This window comes from Ptychodera flava, chromosome 9 (genome assembly GCF_041260155.1).
Source record: "Ptychodera flava strain L36383 chromosome 9, AS_Pfla_20210202, whole genome shotgun sequence".
Taxonomy (NCBI): domain Eukaryota; kingdom Metazoa; phylum Hemichordata; class Enteropneusta; family Ptychoderidae; genus Ptychodera; species Ptychodera flava.
This window is the reverse complement of record NC_091936.1, coordinates 7,672,235-7,693,637: the sequence shown is the minus strand read 5'-3', so window position 1 is coordinate 7,693,637 and position 21,403 is coordinate 7,672,235. Positions and strand designations below refer to the sequence as shown.

At 39.2% G+C, this 21,403-nt stretch overlaps 1 protein-coding gene across 2 annotated transcripts in view; it reads left to right on the top strand.

Moving 5' to 3' along the window:
- Nucleotides 1-5,428: 5,428 nt before the first annotated feature.
- LOC139139906 (proteasome activator complex subunit 4-like) overlaps nt 5,429-21,403 on the top strand; it is a 40,770-nt gene continuing 24,795 nt past the window's right edge. For both annotated transcript variants that reach the window (XR_011553902.1, XM_070708867.1), the window contains exons 1-9: nt 5,429-5,764; nt 9,188-9,338; nt 15,150-15,276; nt 16,287-16,531; nt 16,954-17,023; nt 17,343-17,470; nt 17,940-18,085; nt 19,227-19,423; nt 20,185-20,424. Coding sequence is in view for 1 of the 2 variants with exons in the window: in XM_070708867.1 (XP_070564968.1) it covers nt 18,068-18,085; nt 19,227-19,423; nt 20,185-20,227 (258 nt within the window). In the remaining variant the exon portion in view is untranslated. The remainder of the gene's footprint in view (nt 5,765-9,187; nt 9,339-15,149; nt 15,277-16,286; nt 16,532-16,953; nt 17,024-17,342; nt 17,471-17,939; nt 18,086-19,226; nt 19,424-20,184; nt 20,425-21,403) is intronic.

The window sequence follows — 21,403 nt, the reverse complement described above, 5'->3', positions numbered from 1 at the left end:
ATTAATAATTCTAGCTTTCTTTCGCTTGTTTTTTGTTGCTTTTGCTTTTATTTTTCTCTAAATACTCGCCGTACGTGGCGCTATACTGTTTACGTCATACGCCTTCCATGGTTTAGAGTTGAATGAGAATAACAATGGCGGCGATACGAACGCTTCCCTCGCATAGAGAGAAGAAAAGTAGGCTTTGTGTAACTTTACAAGCGCGGCTGGGCACATCGTGTAACTAGGCGAGGTGGGTGTGCTCGAAAACGATGATCAATGCAAGTTTGGATTCAAAATCGGCTGTTTTCGGCGGAGAAACTGCCCGCAGTATTTCTGAGGAGCCACCAGCGGGCAGATCGTCCATGTAGCCGACACGACTGAAAGGTCGCGTGTCGCGGCATGTCGCGCGCGTTTCAAGGCTTTGGCTGAGCTGAGATGAACCGTCCACGTGACTTTTTCAGTTTGTAAATAGCGAGGCTGGGCCCACAGGTGGTCCAGACACTATTGATAAGCTTGTTATTGAGTTTTTCTCAGTTTTCTCTATCAGTTCCTCTCCTTTTCTTCTAGCTGTGGAAACGCAGCTATCTGTTGGCGGGGTAGCGGGAATCGCTATGCGGCTCAAAGGTCAACCCCGCCACGGATAGCTGCGGGCCACCTGCCATCGAAAGTGGGTCTATTATGACGACACAACATGTATCGGAACTTTGAACAGCAAAATAAACCAAAGTGAGCGTAATTCAATAAAATGACCTACGGTATACCTGCCTGAACTCTGATTATTGCTCATTCCCTAACTCCTTTTGTGAACAAAATTTCTGGTTTGTTTACGTAATTCGGCCGATTTTCAAGGAGTACTTAACATTTTCACTCCAGCAGCGAACTTTGACTTCTATTGATATGCTAATAAGGATGTCGCTCGTTCGAACGTGAATAGCGTGACGGTCGGTCAGATAGATCCTATTAGCATATCGATAGAAGTCAAAGTTCGCTGCTGGAGTGAAAATCGTGAGTACTCCTTGGAAAATCGGCCGAATTACGTAAACGAACCAGAAATTTTTTTTTCTTGAATCGTCACTGGCATCATACTTTCGCCGATTTGTTTCATTAGTCTTTTCAATCAGTGAAAAACAACGCGACAGTTGAACGCTGATATGGTATCCGACTTGGCGCTGATATGGTGCCGGGCGATAAATTCCACATTTCCCGAAAAATTATCCTCTTTAACAGAATGCTGTGCACCAGCATAGAGGTATATCCAGATATCTCGAATTTCGAGACTGAAACTCGAGTTATTGCTTCAACTTCGAAGGTCGAGGAAAAGTATTGCCAAACGATGTTTTACATCGATCAAACTTTTTCTGAATAAACAATCAAGAAATAAAACTTGAACCTGTACAACTTTACACATCACATCGTAATCTTTACAAAAGATCGTTTCTGAATCAGTTTGGTTTCACACCGTCACGCGTGAAATAAAACTTGAATTTGTACAACTTTAAACATCATATGGTAAGCTGTAGAAAAACGGCCTTTTTGTGGTTTTACATTTGAAACACTCTCGACAGCTCAGTCGTAAAGTTAAGTGTTGGAATTAAACAATCTCGGAAATCTAGCCGCAATTTTTTTTACAAATTTGCACTGTCGATCTTGCCGTTTGATCCATGGCATGTCAGGGAGACGGCTGGTATCAGTCACCGTGTGGTATCAGTTATACCAACGTTGACATATTCATATAGACCCTGGTCAACGTACTCGCTCCCTCCAGATCATTATACACCCATAGATCCCAATCAGAACACCTGCACTTAAAGTTTAGGTTTTACTTACGAAAACATTTCTTGAAAATCTATGGAATAAACTTTTATATTAAACAGTTATTTCAATATTTGGTGATACATTTTAACATGATATGTAATAAAAATTTCATAAAACATAAATTTAGAAGGTCGTATTTTGTTTGATAAGAAGGCATGTTGCAGGTTTCGATCTGTTCACCCCATGACTAATAGGATCTGATCGCGACCGTTACGCTATTCACGTTCGAACGAGCGACATCCTTATTAGCATATCAATAGAAGTCAAAGTTCGCTGCTGGAGTGAAAATCTTGAGTACTCCTTTGAAAATCGGCCGAATTACGTAAACGAACCAGAAATTTTGTTCACAAAAGGAGTTAGGGAATGAGCAATAATCAGAGTTCAGGCAGGTATAGGTCATTTTATTGAATTACGCTCACTTTGGTTTATTTTGCTGTTCAAAATTCCGATACATGTTGTGTCGTCGTAATAGACCCACTTTCGATGGCAGGTGGCCCGCAGCTATCTGTGGCGTGGTTGACCTTTGACCCGTATAGCGATCCCCGCTACCCCGCCAACAGATAGCTGCGTTTCCACAGCTACTTTTCTTCATGCTCTGACTGATTATTTTTTTCACCCCGTTCTCCAAGCACAGATCGTAAAGAGACTGTTTTGTGGCCACACGTTCTCTTCTCATTCACGAACACGGTGGTACAGAAATATGTTGATAAGAATTCATAATTTTGATAAAAAATGCGATTTTTCAAAATCTCTCGCAAATCCCGTGTACTCTCGCTCACCCTAACAATTCACGGTGCCCCGAGAAATTATTATAGTAATAAAGGCAAATATAGACAAAGACAATCGCATTTAATGGGGTACATTTTGGTAAGTTTCTTGTGGATTATTCTGACATTCACCTGGTTTAATTTGTTTGCTTAAATTATCTCCGTGTTTGCGATTAATAATTATAGTTTTGTCTACACTCTCATTTACAGTGAGCGGGGCCGGGCTATTAGCTGTAGCGGAACACACAGCATCGTACGCAGGGCTATCCCGAAACATGTTAATTTACTCCAGCCATACCTTTGTTTACTCGTCCCGTCTTTAAAATAGTGAATGGGTTTGATGATTAGCGACATCAGACGCACACTCCGGACTAGCTGTGATATCGCAGCGGTACTTGCGGCGTGTATCGAACGAGATCGGGTCGTTGAGGTCATCGCCACAGTCCCGTGGCGATGACCTCAATGACCCGATCGCGTTCGATACACGCCACAAGTACCGCTGCGATATCACAGCTAACTCCGGACAAGCCGCGGAGTCGCACCCCCCAACCCAGGCGTGATGTTTACTGGGTAGTTTGTATAAGTGTAGTTTATGCTACGTTCCGACGTTCTCTTCCGTAGCCGAATGATTAGGCTACGGAAGAGAACGTCGGAACGTAGCATAAACTACACTTCGCCCAGACGTACCATGAGGTCAACGAACTCATATGTATGTTACAAGCCGATGAAAGGCGCGCCGTATCTCCGGTCTCCTGGCCTGGGAAAACGTATATATGTGCATATCGCGCAAAGTGAGGAGTTTGTGAAAGGATGTTTGGATAATAATGTCAGAAAGATAAAGTTTTACAATGAGTAGGGATGTATGTATTTCTTTTCAAGTATTGCTGTCAAATTGCCGTGATTAAACACATCCAGTCCGGCCGGGGCTGACACTGGGATGGAGTGGCGGAGGTCGATCATCACACGCAAAGATGTGAAAATGTTCTGATGCGACGTAGTCCGTCCCTCGGTTTATTCTCAGTGCATGGAGCCTAAGCTTACTAGTATTATTACGCGATTAGAAATGAGTGATTTACAAAATATCCGCAAAAAGCAATGCGAGATAGTAGTGAGAAAACTTTACATGGTATATCAACGCCAACGCCGGTCTCTGGGTTAGCCCTGCGTACAGGTAGTGTACCTACGATATCTGTGCCTCTGTGTGTTATATTGGATGTATATAAAATAAATCCAAACTATCATTGGATGATATTTTACATGTTGTAAATATAATGCCCTCCCATATCCCTCTGTGTGTTATACGGCCTCCACCATAGAGGCCGTATAACGCCGGGAACACACAGACCTGTACGCAGGGCTAGTCTCTGGGTAAAATATGGTCGAGGCCGGCCGGGTGATCCATGGGCAGACAGTCCATGTAGCCGACAATGAGATGCTAATGATATGCAGAATGTACAAGTTTCAGGTCTCGTCGACCAACTTCCCCCTCTTGGGTACAACTTCAAACTCTGAAATACCAAGTCGGTGGCTATCGTCTGTTACATAATTTAATAGCGAACTGCCAAGTTTGGGTTTGTTAGACCCTTTGGCAACTTACTTACTTGCCAACTTCCAAGCGGGGAAGTTGGTGGGGGCCTCTGCCAACTTGCCAACTTACTTTCTTGCCAACTTCCAAGCAGGGAACTTGGTGGGGGCCTCTGCCAACTTGCAAGTGGGGAAGTTGGTCGGGGCCTCTGCCAACTTACTTACTTGCCAACTTTCACGGGGAAGTTGGCGGGGGCCTCTGCCAACTTGCCAACTTACTTACTTGCCAACTTTCATGGGGAAGTTGGCGGGGGCCTCTGCCAACTTGCCAACTTACTTTCTTGCCAACTTCCAAGCGGGGAAAGTTGGTGGCGGCACAGTCGCTTGGTGAGCTGTTCAGTTTGGGACTATTCGCCCCATAGACGAGTGTACAGAAGCGAGAAACGCACCTTCTGTACACTCGTCTATGGGGCGAATAGTCACAGAGCTGAATAGCCCACCAAGGGACTGTGGCCTAACCATGGATGTAAAAAATCTATTTTTTACATCCATGGCCTAACCTAGCCTCTTGACTCTTTATTTATTTTACATCCCATTACAAGGACGTTTATCTGTCATATACACATTAAATTAATAAGTCAACACAACTAATTATGCTAATCCGTGGGATTTTATGGGTTGGTCAACATCGCGAAAGATAGGAAAGGTTACTCCTTTTTCATTTACATCTCTATCTTTCCAATGTTGACCCAACCCTTGATAAGTCCACGGATTAGCATAATGTGGTGGCGGGGTTAAAATCCTAAAAAGTCAAAACCAGCCGTAAAAGGCAGGAATCCCGTCTGAAAACACCACAGCTATGGACCCACAGCTACGGAAAATGAAACAGCCGAGCAATCAACTATCAGGGGAACACTGCCACTACCGGTCTACTGTGTTAAAAGTCCTTGACTTTGATGTTTGAAATGTGTTTTCATACCCGAGTTTACGATTTCTGTGTGCAAGCAAAATGTGTGTCTCACTCAGTCATATTTATTCACATCAAGATGTTTAAAAGCGCCTGAAAGCCGACGCGACGGCTGCACATCCGCCTTTTTGTATTTCACGACAGTTCCCTTGTGCAGCGCAGTAGCCATGGTAACTGCCAAGCAAGTTGCCTGTTCAGGAGGGTTTCAGGGACCATCGTATATACTTCCGCTTACGCTCACAGAAAACGTAAATCCTAACATTAGCCTGAAAATTGTGCGTGGTTTTCATGGGGAAACGAAGGACAAATTTACTGCTGTCATTATGTTTGTTTGGTTTTTTTTTTTTTTCAATCGTTTAGCGATTCAAGCTTGACGAAATGACTTACTGCATTGCTTCATCGTAACCGCTAGCGGATTGATTTCAGAAGAAGTATTATAGTGCAGCAAGATAACAGTGTACATTTAGATCGTACGCGTACAGCGTGTCGCGGTGTGTGAGGATAAGTTGACGTCGCTGTAAATTTGCAAAATGTACCCTATTTCGAATCGATCCTATATCACATGTACCAAACCCTCGAGCTACTGCATGCGCTGCAGGGGATTACTTCGGATCCATCCGTAGTGCATAGTCAGGCGCCATCGAAAAGAGAGGTGAAGTCTTCGACCTCTCTGCACTTTACAATTTTACATCCCTTGGATCCTCTCTCGGTAAGGACGTAATAAGCATGATTTTGATACGTTATCTGTCTTACACGTGTTGCATTGTCACATACACTAGTTCGAAACCGGGGAAAGTTTATGGTCATGTCGAAACCTTAATGATATAAACAGGGATATACAGAACCACAGGCTCTTGACTCAATGCAGGCGAACCGCTAGCCGTCACTGATCCAATTGATTTTATTGTATCACTATCAGTGACGGCTAGCGGTTCGCCTGCATTGAGTCAAGAGCCTGTGTACAGAACATTTTCACTCACAGTTTTGTCAGCGATGAATGAGAAGAATACAAAAAATACAGATTTAATTCCCCGGGAGAGCTCGAGAGAATGCGATGTACCTGCTCGAACAATAATGCATATTAAACCGTGAATCTGACTTGTCGCTTGACCTCGACCACGGCCCACGCTTTGCTTTTTTTTGTACCGGAAGCAGCACAGGCATTGCACAAGTCCCCTGCTGACAGCAGTAAATCAGTTTCCCTCTTCTTTTAATTGTGAGAAACCACAGTCCCTCCATATATCATTATGTAACTCCACTGTCTAGACTGATTGATGCACAAAAGCCTCCATTGTGCGTAGTGCCTGGTTTGAGCCAGGTCACAGGTGCCCGTGGCTTGGTTTGTCTGCTGGATAGATTGATCGATTTTCTGTTCGATCAGCCCCTACTGTAACATTTAGGTTGCAACTAGTGGTGGGCAGATCAAACACGGGATCGATATATCGAGCAGAAAATCGATCTAGCAGACTACCCAACCCACGGGCGCCTGTTGGCAAGGTAAACATACTATGCAGGATCAAAGCTGTCACTATTCAAAGTGTTTTGTGTACCTCATCGCATCCTCAGTGATAAATTTTGGATGTGCTCTTCAGTTCCCAGACACCGTAGGTCTTGATCGAGTGCTGCGTCCAACACAGTGTATTTTGCTCAAAATCACTTTTTTGCAAATATTCATTCAATTTTAATCAATTTGTGAACTCAAGATTAAAATATTGAATGTGTTAACCTTTGGCTTGTCAAGCAGTTGTAAGTTGTGTGATACACAAGTATTCATTTATGCAAATGTATGCAAATCACCTGATTTCCCTATTTCATTTTCTTCCCTATTTCAAAATTTCCAAAGAATTTATCTCCATTCTAGCTGGCATAAATTTTCTGAAATGTTCACATGTTCTATAAATGCTTACATATAACAAAACAACTATTTTGTTGGCAATAAAGTTCTTACATTAATAAGAGACATTTTAATTTTGACAATACTGATTTTAATTACTTTTTGAGTGAGTTTTTCAACCCTTGCCATTTTAGAATGATAGATAATGCAAAATAAAAGTTATTTTTTTCTTTATATACTGTTCCTTCAACTGAAATCTTACATTTTAGAAATAGTGTCAAGTTTCTGACTTAAATTAATTTTTATCATAAAAACCTAAATTTTTTGTCCATACAGAAATAATTTGGCAACCCCATAGGCCTTTGCAAAATCACTCATTTACAGTTACTGTTTCTTAACTAACAGCACATCATGGCATATCTCATGACATCGTAGAAACCATCTGCACATTGTAATGCATGTACACATATCTCTCCAAGCACAAGCATGGACGTGATAAACCTTTTGACTGTATTCAGCAGTCGTACATGGCTACAGTAGGTAGCAGATCGAGATGCAGCCCTAAACTGTTGTATCTGATACAATTTGTGACATGTAAAATTATAAACAATGGCAGGGCTCCCGCTACCTATTGGCCAATTCGCCAAATGCGAAAGAAAGTTAAAAATGGCTACAAAAATTCCTGTTTGGCTAATGTAGTGGCTATCGAATTCTTAGACCTCCTCAACAGAAAACTACACCTAACAATTAAATGTTGTAAGATGTTGAAACAGTTTACCCTCCTTCCTACAAAGTTGCAATGTATTGAAACAGTTTAATCTCCTTTCTACAAAGTTACAAATTCCCTGGTACGTAAAACAAACACTGTTGCTGTTCGATACTACAATACATAATGAACGTAAGGTCCATGAATACACTGAGGCTTGCTTTGCCTCTGTGAGTCCTGGGTCGTCCTTGAGTCTAACAAAAGTTTTACCTATACTTTGCTGTATCAAAATTTGGCCTGCAACTACTCAGTTTGATAGTAAAAACCATAATTTCAAAGGAAACTTTCACAAACGGAGCCATTATACAAAAGAAAAGGAGAAAAACTGAGGTTTTCTGAAAGGTCAAGTCTGGGTCATCTCATCATGTGATGTCATGCATGAAGACCCCTAATTACACAATTATGGTTCACAAGAAACCACCTAGGGTGGTCCAATAGGTGAAAGGTAATTTTGCTGCCTTTGGCATTCAGCTTGACTGACTCCCATTCGGCCTACTTTCAAACTGCTGTAACTTATACAAGAAATTATGTGATTCTGAATGATTTTAATATTTTTGTAGATTCCACCAGTTTAATAATCTAGAAGTGAACATCACCAGACATTTCTTGATGATATCAAAATATCAAATGAAAATATATCTGGGCTAAAATGTTATCATAATCATTAAAACAATGAATGCCCTCAAACAGTGATATCGTTGTGTCTTGTTTTACAAGAGTTTTGTTTGGCCCAGCCCTTTTTGTCTCAAGAAAAGTACTTATACTCAAGATGCTATTTCAGCCTGCTTGATCACAACTATGATATACAAGTAAAACCGTGCCCTTAAATACCACAATAATCGTATCTACACTGCCATTGTGCTATACCATAAATGCTGTCTTCTGCATGGAAAATTGTTTTACTTGTGTGGCTCAAACATTTAGGTTATGGAAGACTGCATAAATTTGCCACAAGAGAAACCTGTAACTTATGACAAGCTATCATACTGTGAATACTAACTGAATGTGGCAGAAATATTCAATCTGCACCTCTTGTAATATACACTTAACATTGCTACCAGATTTTTAGAATTCAATTGCTACCTAATTTAATTTCTGGTGTTTAAAGTTTACCACCAAAATGAGAAAGGATTTCTATCCCTGAAATGTCATAAAAACACAGATTATAAATGCAAAAACTAAACACATATTTCGTTATGTAAAAACCATCATGAACATCATACAAAACATCTTGATTTGTAAAATTAGGGACTCCTGAATGACGAGAAAGCTGTTGCCACACTTGAGATCATAAACTGGCTAAAAGTTACTCAAAATGGCTAAAGATTTTTGATTTGGCTAATGAGTTGGCTAATCATTTTGGTGACTTTGCGGGAGCCCTGATAATGGTTGTTGTTTTTTTGTTTCAAGAGGTATACTTTCCCATTTTGCAGGACAGTGACGTGATATAATTTTGAAATTTTAACTGAAAGAAAACAACAAACTCTGAGATATTTTTAATGTTAATAATTCTGGACTTCTTCTCATTGTAGGTGTTTCTTCCTGATAGAAAGTAGCACCCCAGATCCAACCACCAGACATCACATCGATACATCCAAAAATCAACTTGAAAGTGTCTTAGAGATAGCATTGTCATCAACATTCAGTTATTTATTGACACAGAGTTCACCTCAACTTAACCAGGTATGATGTCATTTCCTGTCTCTTTATTCTTAGCCACGTAGCCTATGCAGATGTGCCTGACCTTGGCTTTGACCTTCATGGATATGATATCATTTGCCTTTCCTGTTTCCTATGGGATGTCGTCCTGTCTTTGTGTATACCCTTCAGAGTGTGTGATTATGTGAGTGAGAGCGTTTACATGGTTGTAGAGATGCATATGTGTGTAATTAGGTAAATGTGAAGTATGTCTTCTTTGTATGTACTTTGTTTCAAATCAAATTTGCTGTTGCAGGTGTCCAAACCTTTCACTGGATGTGCAGTTTTGTCAAAATTCAAAATTTAGGTGACCTGTCTGATCATCCAAACAGATCTCAAGAAATTGTCAACTTTGTGTGTGGAATTTTCATCCAATTTTCATGTTTCCTGCATTGTTTGTTAGAGAACTTCATATAATAACGTATTCAGTTACTGTTATCACAACAGCTATCAAAGTAGTATTGTAAAATGTAATTTCTGTCAACTTCAGCTTGCCAACATTAGCATCTTGGTGCATGTTGCCATTCATCATTTGACTGTCTGTATCAGTAAACTTTTCTCTTTGAGACAGCATCCGAAGACTCAGAGCGACATCAGTAGGGATGCACCTACACATTATCTTTGATAAAACTGCCAATGGCTCTCTGTTAAAAAATCATCAAAACTGCCAAGCATTGTCTGTGACACTTCAGCATGTAGGCTTGTGCTGGTGCATATTGGTATAAATGAATATTTTCAACTTGGCGAAGTGTGCAAGTTTTTAGGCATAAATGTTGTACTGTATTACCATAGCAACACATGTAACTTTTGCTTGCCGTAAATATGACAGTTTTGATGCAAATGTTAATGTTGCAGTGAGCATGGCAACACATACAGCTTTCACATTCCGCACGTGTGAATCTTTGATGTAAGTGTTTCATTCCCAAGCAGCACACATGAAGCTTTCATTTTGACATCTCAATCGTCACTACTTCACTTTCTGCACCAATGTGCAAACATTCAGGTTGCCCTCCTATCACAATTTCCATGGTGAATTGTCAGTCAATAAACAGACCTTCTTCTTTGATTTGATTTGATTTTATTCAGCAAATATTCAGGAAAATGTAAAAATACAGAAATTAAATGAATACAAAAAAATACTAGATAAATTACACCAAGCACAACACTGTTACAGTAAAGACAAATTACTTGCCGAGCATTGCACAAAAAGTTAAAAACTTATTTCCATTGTGGTTCTTTGATGAATGTTATAATGTATTTCTTCTCTCAGGAAGTGAAAGATGCATGTACTGAATGAATGGGTGACCATGCATGCATATATTAGACCCTAGTTTAGTCACGGTAGATGAAACCATGGAGAAAATGAATTGATGGTCATGACCATTAATTCATTTTCGCAATGGTTTCATGTATCGTGTCTAAAACCTAGGTCGAATACACGCATGGTATCCATTCATTCACAGTGTTTCCGCTGCCCGCTCGCCAAATCGCAAATGCGAGAAAAAAGTAGCGTTTGGCGAGAAGATTTGGCAAAAGTTAGCCAAACTTGCGAATCGAAAATTGCACTATGACGTCATCACTTTGTCCGCGCGCACATGTCCTGCATTCAACTTGAGATGTATCTCTGTGCATCCCCGACCTTTATGCGTCAGGAGATCCTATTTGTAACACATACAGTATGAATAAAATTGTAACGAAACAACTCACAAATCAATAACCGCATGTATATCATGACTAGTTGACTAAAACGTTGCGAAGTTTTGGGTTTGACTACGCGCAATGTGTGCCTACAGATAACTCCGTGCAGTGACAGCCATGTCATCGTCAACACTGAATTGAATTGAAGGATCGTAGTGACGGTGAAACTAAGCAAAACGGCAAACTTTCCTTTTTGACTTTGGCTGCTCCACCAATATGGGGGGAACCACCCCTACAACACACATTCTAAGCGCAAGTAAAGCTATGAAATGGAAAGAAAAATTATGATCAATGTAGGAAAGTCGATCGTGAATTTGGAAAGGAAGGTAGCGGCATGCATGGTCAAAAGCATACGCATGACATTTTTTTAGAACGTAGAGCGAGTAAGGCACTCCTGAATAGCGAAAATGTTCGTGGTGTATTGCTGCCAACAAGAAAATACCTTTACTGGCGTTAGAAACTTGTGTGAATTGGCTTCCTTTAATATAAATTCGCGACAATTTTCAGTGCATCACGGACCGTAGTGTATTGTGACGTGACATCGTATACAGACTTTCAGAGAAGCGCTCGCTCGTCCGCCGAGTCGGCCTTGTTCCGCGTTCACATCGTGCAAATAAATACGCAAGTCTTGTCGCGATATTTCAGCATTTAACTTGATCGTCAGTGAAACAAAAAGATGTTTCTCCATATCAAAAGGGTATATACCGGTATTTGATATTTTACGGTTCTGTTCTAGACGTGAACATTTGGATTTATGATCCGTGATTTCCGCGATCCATGGCATGATTGAAGCTGGCTTTGAATACACACTGACGTCTTTGATGATGACCCCTGACCCAAGCGTCATTGATATGCTGTGCGCTGCCCGAGCTTCGCTTGCTAAACTTCAAGCGTAAAGCAAATGTATTGGAAGTCTAAAAAATAGCGTCAATGACACTGTAGCTCCCATCCTGGACTATTTAGTGTTTGTTCTCTGGTCAGATATTTGAACATGTGTGAAAGGGATAAAGTGCATGAAGTGAAAATACTTAAATGAAATGTACTGGAGACAGTGAAATATGTTTAATGTAATTATTCAGAATATAAAATGGAAAAAATACAGAATTAGATATATCGAATACTGTGATACAACCATTAACTCAACAAGTCATTTACAATGACATAGTCCCCACTTGTAATAGGAGTATTAGTCTTGATGGGGTAGGAAAATGTGGTCATTAAGAAGTATCACTGGAGTGTATATGTTGAGAGCTATGGGCACATAGGTCTATGTCGTTGTTCCCAATTTGAAACACATGAGGCATGTCTAAGTTATGGTTCTAAATCGGGAAAAAAGATAAGACCTCTAGCAGTATTGGACAGCCAAGAAATACATATGCGCATTATAAATGAGGTACAAGATGTGACATCTTAAGGTCTAATATCCTATCAAAATTGCAGGGTATAGAACTTGTGGTTACTGAAATATGCATATATATGTATAATCAAGGTCAAAGGTCATTGAGGTCACATGACATTTTGAAAAAAAAATTATATTGCTAATTAATCCCTATATGCCAAAAAATCAGATCTCTAGCTCTATTCGCTTGCCCAGAATTAGATGTGTACATAATTAATGAGGTAAAGCGTGTGTTGTCGTAAGGTCTCCCATCCTACTAAATACAAAGGACATAGCACTTGTGGTTACTTATTTATTGACATAAACATATATTTTAGGTAAAAGGTCATCGAGATCACATGACATTTGGTCAAAAAATTTCTCTCCTATACCGGTAGTTATCCCTATATACCAAAAATCAGACATCCAGCTCTATTGGCTCGCTCAGAATGAGATATGCACATAATTATTGAGGTACAGTATGTGGCGTCATAAGGTGTCCAATCATACCAAACATGAAGGGTGTAGCACTTGTGGTTACCGAGTTATGGAAAAATATGTATATTTGAGTTCAAAGGTCACCGAGGTCACGTGACATTTTGTCAAAAAAAATTGTATTGCTAAGTTATCCCTATATACCAAATATCAGACCTCTAGCTCTATTGGCTCACTCAAAATTAGCTATGTGCATAATTAATGAGGTACAATATGTGGCGTCATAAGCTGTCCCATCATACCATACATGAAGGGAGTAGCACTTGTGGTTACTGAGTTATGGACAAATATGTATATTTGAGGTCAAAGGTCACCGAGGTCACGTGACATTTTGTAAAAAAAAATTGTATTGCTAAGTTATCCCTATATACCAAAAATAAGACCTCTAGCTCTATTGGCTCGCTCAAAATTAGATATGCACATAAGTAATGAGGTACAATATGTGGCATCATAAGGTGTCCCATCACACCATACATGAAGGCTGTAGCACTTGTGGTTACTGAGTTATGGACAAATATGTACATTTGAGGTCAAAGGTCACCGAGGTCACGTGACATTTTGTCAAAAAAAATTGTTTTGCTAAGTTATCCCTGTATACCAAAAATAAGACCCCTAGCTCTATTGGCTCGCTCAAAATTAGATATGCGCATAATTAATGAGGTACAATATGTGGCGTCATAAGGTGTCCCATCATACCATAAATGAAGGCTGTAGCACTTGTGGTTACTGAGTTAAGGACAAATATGTATATTTGAGGTCAAAGGTCACCGAGGTCACATGACATTTTGTCAAAAAAATTGTTTTGCTAAGTTATCCCTATATACCAAAAATCAGACCTCTAGCTCTATTGGCTGGCTCAAAATTAGATATGTGCATAATTAATGAGGTACAATTTGTGGCGTCATAAGCTGTCCCATCATACCATATATGAAGGGTGGTAGCACTTGTGGTTACTGAGTTATGGACAAATATGTATATTGAGATCAAAGGTCATCAAGGTCACATGACATTTTGTCAAAATATCCAAGATATCTGCGTGAACGGATGGACTCACGGATGGACGAACAGACGGACATGACCCAATCTATAAGCTCACTGGACTTCATCCGTGGGGACTAAAAATTGTGTCACTGCATCCTTTTTGCAATATGAATACGATGAGAAACTAAATCTTTATTTTTTGTGGCCTTATACATGGGAGTCTATGGAGATCTGCCTTATACATGGGAGTCTATGGACGTGTAAACTAAAAATATGCAAATTTCACCACGATTTGCCCAAATTTGGGAAAGGTCACTCCTATGCACTTCCATACAAAGTTTCAAATCAATCGGACTTGTGGTTTCAGAGCAGGAGATTTTTTGACCAAAAATGGGAGAAAATTACAATAAAATTCATGAAAAATAGCAAGTCCAAGATACTGACCCAAGATGCGCACAATCATTTCATGTCAGCCCAAAGTACTTACATGCTAATTTTTCATGTAATCTGCTCAGTGGTTATTGAGTTTTTCAATTTTGACTGTTTTTACATTTTGTCACTTAATTTGCATATTTTTGGCAATGACAACTTCATTTGAACAAAATCTCATCTACAGCCCATCATCCATGTACACACCAAATATCAAGATGAAATGTACAGCGGTTTTGGAGTTTTTGATGTTGACGGACAGACATACAGACATACAGACATACAGACGTACAGACATACAGACATACAGACATACATACATACAGACATTTTCCTAGCCTATAAGAATAGCTTCCATTGCCATATATACATATGGCTATGGGAGCTAAAAATGCACATATTTCTCAAGTCTGAGGGTATTTTACTTTTAAACTGCTACGAGAATGGATATCTGATTCGTTTGAAAAAATAGTATGCTGAACCAGGTTTCGTGCCGTTGTCTGTACGTAGCACGCATGAGAAAGAAATGACGTCATTTGTGATCAGTGGTATCGGCTTGGCTAATTGAATATCTGGTTTGGCGAATAATTTTTTAGGGCTTCTAGCCAAATTTGCTACAAGATTTTGAAACCCAGGGGAAACACTGAATTCAGTATCTTTCAACATGTCAAACATTCTAAATAGTGTCTTGTATCAAACAAAATTCATGAAAAAATGGCCGACTTTGTCCCTTTAAGATTTGACTCAGACACTTTGTCAGAATGTGATGTTGATCAACTTCACAATGTTCATTCATTGGTGTGTGCACTTCACAGGAGATGGAAATTTTCCCAGATAGTCCTTGGTTTGCTGACATTGATGATCTGTGCCGATCTTCCACTACCGCCAAATGCAGTCAATCAGTTTATGAGTAGTCTGGTACAAGACTCCACAGTCAGAAAGGTGAGAGACCTACCTTTTCCTTTAGTTTAAATCTTCGACGATGTAGCTTTTCATACAACTATGAGACAATTGATGCAGATTTTATATATTTAGAGGGGCCCTGTTCAAGCATTACTTAACACAGAAATGATTCCTTCATTGTAAAGGTATCCTTTACAAATCAAAAAGTCACCTTTTTTGCTCCAATGTGCCGGAGGCACACTGAGGGGGCCTAGATGTCACCACTTTGTCAGTCTGTGTTTGTGTGTCAATCTATCCACAAGTAGACCAAATTTGTGGAGCTCATAACTCAAAAAATATTGTTGCACCAAAAGTGACAAATTTTTGGATGAGGAATGTTTAGGTAATTGTCTAGAACTGAGTGGAATCTCATAGATGTGGTTTTGCAGAACTACGAAAAGTGGTTTTTCATAAATTTCAAAAATTTCCAATACAACACAGTTATTTCTATCATAATAGGTATGTATGTTGGTGGGGAGAGTAGATTCAATAGTTCTGAAAATTAGCATAAAATTTGCATATATGTATTTTTAATATTTCAAAGACCTTGAGGTTACACAAACAAATGCGTGTTTCCTCTGGCAGAGAAACAGTGAACATCGCCGATGACAAATATACTCACATTTTATATTTCATATATTTCATGCATCTATTACTGATAATAAATTCATGAAATATATTTTGCCTTTTCATGTGTAATGATCACCCTGGCTTGCCATGCATTGTGTCATTTTTCACTTTGCCTGATATTTCATGTTGCGGTCTACAGCTTGTCCAGTTAATGAGGTGAACTGTGTGATTTTCAGAGAACCTGCTTGGGAAATCTTGTGAACAGGAACTCAACCTAGGTGTAATGTGCTTATTTTGCATTTTTATTTTATTATGGGAGAATAAGGATTTTTACTAATTGACATATGAGTAATTGATAATATTAAGAGCAGTAAAAGGCAATAATTTCAAGAGAGATTATTATAAAATTGTAAAATTATTTTTGCTTCTTTCTTTGGCAGACTGCCATCAATGGAGTGGCAGCATCTTGAGACAAGACAAGCAAAAACCCAAAAATCTCTGGAAGTTGATCAGTTTCAACAAGTTGACCTGCCAGCTGATTATCCAAGTTATGAAATCCACATGGGTGAGAGACTTGACAACTCATGGTACCACTACGACAGCAGTAATCTGCTTAAACACAGGAGTAAGGGGATAAGTGTGTCGTGATTGATGAGAGACACTGGGGATACTACACATGGACAAAGTGAGTCTGTATTCATCTTGCTTCTTGTGTCGTTTCAATTCAGTTTTTCCTTCAGAGATTCCTGCCATGTGAGTGCAGACTTACCAGTTTATGAAACATTCTTGTAAACCATTTGTCTGAATTGGATGATGCTCTGTACAGGGAAGGGCCAAGAAGAAGCGCCCTCTAGTGACAACCTTGTCTACTTATTGTCAGATAAAAGAATAACACTGGTAGCATTTCAATAGTTAACTGGAATATTAAACTCCACAGTGTGAGACAATGTGAGATGACAGTATTTGAAATATTTGTAGCTTGCTTGTATTGTATAAGCAGACTGGCAAAGTAAGCTGTACTCGTATTAAGAACTCCAATTTACTCATCACCGTTCTCAGAGTACCTGGGCAATGTATTGTATTGTTCAATTTTCCCCCTGATTTCAGGCCGATGCTGACGTATGCTCCACTGAGTGAACAACCTAATCTGGACAGAAGTAGAGAGGAAATGTTTGCGGTAAGGTGCATTTCAATGACGTTGAACACATTGTCTCTGTTGATTAGTGATTTGCACATACTTTATACAATAAAGATAAACAGGAATGGACAACCAAGATTGTGACAGACACAATATCAACAAGTATTTCACGTTTTTAAATGTAATCAAAGCAAGAAAGGCACTCTGAAAGGCAAATGCACGTCTAGTTTAAACATTTTCTAATTGGTGCAGCATTCCTTGAATGTGAGCATTTCAATTTCATTGGTGGTATATGTATTGTATATTGATTTCATGTCATGTCAGCATTTCATGTCAGACATCTTTTTTATTTTTCCAGGGTGAGGCCATAGTGTATAATCATTTTAGCAACCTAGAGTTTGAAGACAAACTTTTAAATTTCTTTGTCCTTTAGAAGAGAGGAAAGGCAAGGACAAGTTCAACACCAAGAGATTTGTACTTTTCAAAGTGAGTAGAAGCTCATTTCTGTGCTCTTGATTGTGATTGGCTAAATCAAGCATTTGTTTCAAAGGTGCATGACATATATTGTTAGTGCTTGTCTAATGACTGTATTCAGGTATAAGCTGTCGTCAGAACTTCAGTAAAAGTTTACAACATAAAGGCAAGATGTTCTTTTTCCTCCAAAGTGGTTGTCTTTTCTTGTTGACATTCATTAAGTGGTTTTCTCATCCCAACTTATTTAAAAGCAGCTGCTGAATATCTCACAATATCCAGGGGTCATAGTAACCCTAACGAGAGAGAAGGATTTTTGTGGGGGGATAAGTGTTATTTTTCATACTAGCGTTAACTTTGGTTTATGAGTTGTTTGTCTTTTGAATTGAGAAAGTTTATCAGATTTTCTGTACTGCACATTTTACTGTACCTTTCTTCAGTGATTCATCCAACCTGCTAATGTTGCATGTCCTCTCTCTGACAGGGCTTGTTCAGGAACTACCGCAACACTTTCCTGCCACTGTTCAAACCACGCATGGAGAGACTTGCCTCAGACAGCCCAGAGCGCAGTCGAAGGTGCCTTGCAGAGCTGATCTCGGGAATCATCAAGGGATGCAAATACTGGTGAAGGTGAGTGTTGCAGTGATGGTGCCAATGGATGGTTAGAGCTTGTTGATAAGGATCACACAGTGATTGTTCAGTATTTATGTATTATTCTTGTAGTAAAAGTGAAAATCAAGGACTTGGTCTTCTAACAGTTAAGGTAGTATGCACCTTGAAAGTTTTAAGGTGGTATGCACCTTGAAAGTGAAAGACTTAAACTTTTGCTCAAACTTTCCTTAATGAAACTTCAACCACTCTCTTTCAAAATCACAAATATATAACCCGGGGTCATCACCTTGCATATTTTGGTACTAGAGAAACAAATTAGTGCCCAAGATTTACCGATATTTGAAATTGAAAATTGCTGCCATCCCTGTGTTAACTCTATTAAGATAAATAAAATGTTAAATTTTTCAAAAAACACTAAGGCAATGAAAATGTTTCTTACACCAAGAGCTTTAAAATGTGTCCCACAAGAGGTAGATCAGAAAAGGATTGTAAAAGTGTTAGTGTCCAAATAAATGTCCCACCAAGCACATTCTACCTTAATTTACTCAACCGTGAACTATAGTTGAATCACAGGAATGCAAATTTCCTCACAAAGTCCCCACGCCATGAGCAACTTCATCGTTGTTGTCAAAGTGGTACTTTCACTGTCTGATGTTGTCATTACTCTTTATTTCATTAACACAGTAAATGAAATGAGAAAGAAACAATTTCATCAGAAAAGTAGTGCCTGGTACATTAACTAACTTACGTATACAAAATGTAAAATGTTTTATGAGAAATCTAAGAAAGGCAAGGAAACTAACATTGAGTCCTTATCCCAGTAATCCCACTCTCTATTAGTCCCTGTAGACAAATTTCAATGCACATATTGGAAACTATTGCTGATTGATAGAAATAAACACCAGGCTTACATGTACAAATGTCTCTGTAGAGAGAGACATCTTTTATGACTGAACAGACCTACAGTTTCCATCAGCTGGCAGTGTAGATGTGTCGTACTATACTGTGATGGTTTGCTGTACCATTTGTACATTTTGCAGCAGATACACATGTACATTATAGTATGCATCCTTGAGAGTGACCTGTGTTTCGTGACAGTCAAATGCAGCCATTAACATTTGAAAAAAGTAAACACTCAGTATTTTGTGTCTATTCTCAGCTTGACAGGTTGTGGGAATTCCTTTCACCTGTGCAGTGTTCATCTCTGAATAACATGACAGTAGAAACCGTCAATGACTTTGCAGCCAGCATATCGATAGCCTGTGAAAGGTGTGATCCAGGGAAACTCCACTGGCTCTTTGAATTTCTCATGGAAAACCAGCTTAGTGGAGAGGAAGGCTCCTTTGCTGACTCAAGGTGAGTGGAAAAATCTGTCCTCAAAGAAAGATCTGTATATACTGTACAATGAGATGTATTTTTACTGTACTATACATAGCATTGTGTAAGCTTACAATCAGCGTGACCGCGCGCAATCAAACCCATTTGTTCACTTGTGACTGCGTGCAGTAAACTCAGCGACATAATGTGCCGAGTGTAGTGTCTCAATGTTCGTAGCCTTACATGAGTTTATAAATAGAAATACACCACTGAAGTTCGTTTCCGATCTTAATATTTTACTATTGTATGATGTTGAGTCTTACAAAGGCGTTAACAAAGTGGGGGACCGCTCCCATCTCACTCCGATTGAAGTTGAGAAGACTTATGTTTACAAAAATTCATGTTTATCAACAAAAAAATCGCGCACGCGCAGCGCGACGACCACTGCGCTTAATAATCACCCAACATTCCATCTATATGATTCCCCAGTCCTAGTTGGATTGTCTGCAATCTGATTAAATCAGACGTACAGCATGCGGTCATATTTTGTAGAAGATAAAGTTAAATTCATGCATGCAATGTTCATATTTAAAAGATTGTTTGATAATAAAAAGTGATGAACTGATCAGACTCAGCTTTGCAATACAACTACAACTCAAGTGCTGTCATTGAAGATATAAGAATTGATAGTGCATCATTTTCTCTGTTGTATTCTTAAAAGCTCTTCCTCCATATCAAGAAGTTTAGTTATCATGTTGCTACTGCACTGGTATAATATCTTACAATTTTAATATTTACAGCTGGACGAGAAAGCCTGTTCAGCTTTTCATGCCGTTAATCTAAAAAACATGCTGCGAGCTGAAACAGAAACAATACAAGAGGAGCTGGGAGAAGAGAGCGATGAGTTTCTAGATCTCTTTGACCATGACATTGCATACATCAAAGGTGGTAGATCCAGTGGGTTTTACATGGTAGAAGATGTGGAGTATCCAACAAGGTTATAAAGGGTCTCTTGAACCAACAACCTTCACCTTGAACCTGTGAGTCATTAGCTTTTTTGTTACAGTTACACCTTTAACAGTACACACTGTGGGTTTCTCTTAATGCTTGCAACAGCAGTGGAGTTCAACAAAATGTGATATTTTTTATGAAAGTGGTCCACTAGTGTCCCATCACTCAATATTCTATCCTTGTATTATTTGTCCCCGCCGCAGGGGCTTCTTGATTAGGTCATAGGTCATGTCGATCTGAGCATTCATCATCACCAGCCTTTTCTCAAACATCTATGAAGCAATTTTTTAAAAACTTGGCATAAGTATAGTACCCTAGTCTCTTGATGCAAGCCACTCACTTTCACAAAGCAATCAAATTGTCAATGACTTGTTAAGCCACTAGATTTATATCACAAGATTTCTCAGTGCGTGTAACCTGTACATGTCAATCATACCGGTACTGTCCTACCTGTAAGTTTTCTAAATCACACACCATGCTGTCCGAACTTCTGAAAAAAATTGATAGAAGATGTGGTTAGCACACTTAAATTCCATTGATCAGTCAGCAAAAAAGTTAACTCTTTGAGATTCTTCTATCTTATATTTTCGATCCTGCTCAAGAGTTTTGTCTGGCTGTCTGGCCCTATCTCAACAGTACACATGGTATTTCACTGTCATGCAATGCAGCCATTTTGAATTTCAAATATCACAAAATGTTGGGTAATTTGTCCCACTAGTTCCAAAATTTGCACAGTTAGCCATGCTTTTTATTGTTGATTTGGTAAGAAAATGGTTGAAAGTTTCAATTAGGAAAGTTTGAGCAAGTTTTAAGTCTTTCACTTTTCCATCCACATATGTATTAAACATGCATATGTGTCTCATACAAACAACATTTTCATAAGCTGGATACACAAACAAGGGAACCACCTGCTCTATAGATAACACTGACACACAGAAAGGTAGTGATTCAGGATTTTAAGATCCCCACCCCACCAACCCATGCAATTTTTCACAAGATTGAGGAAAC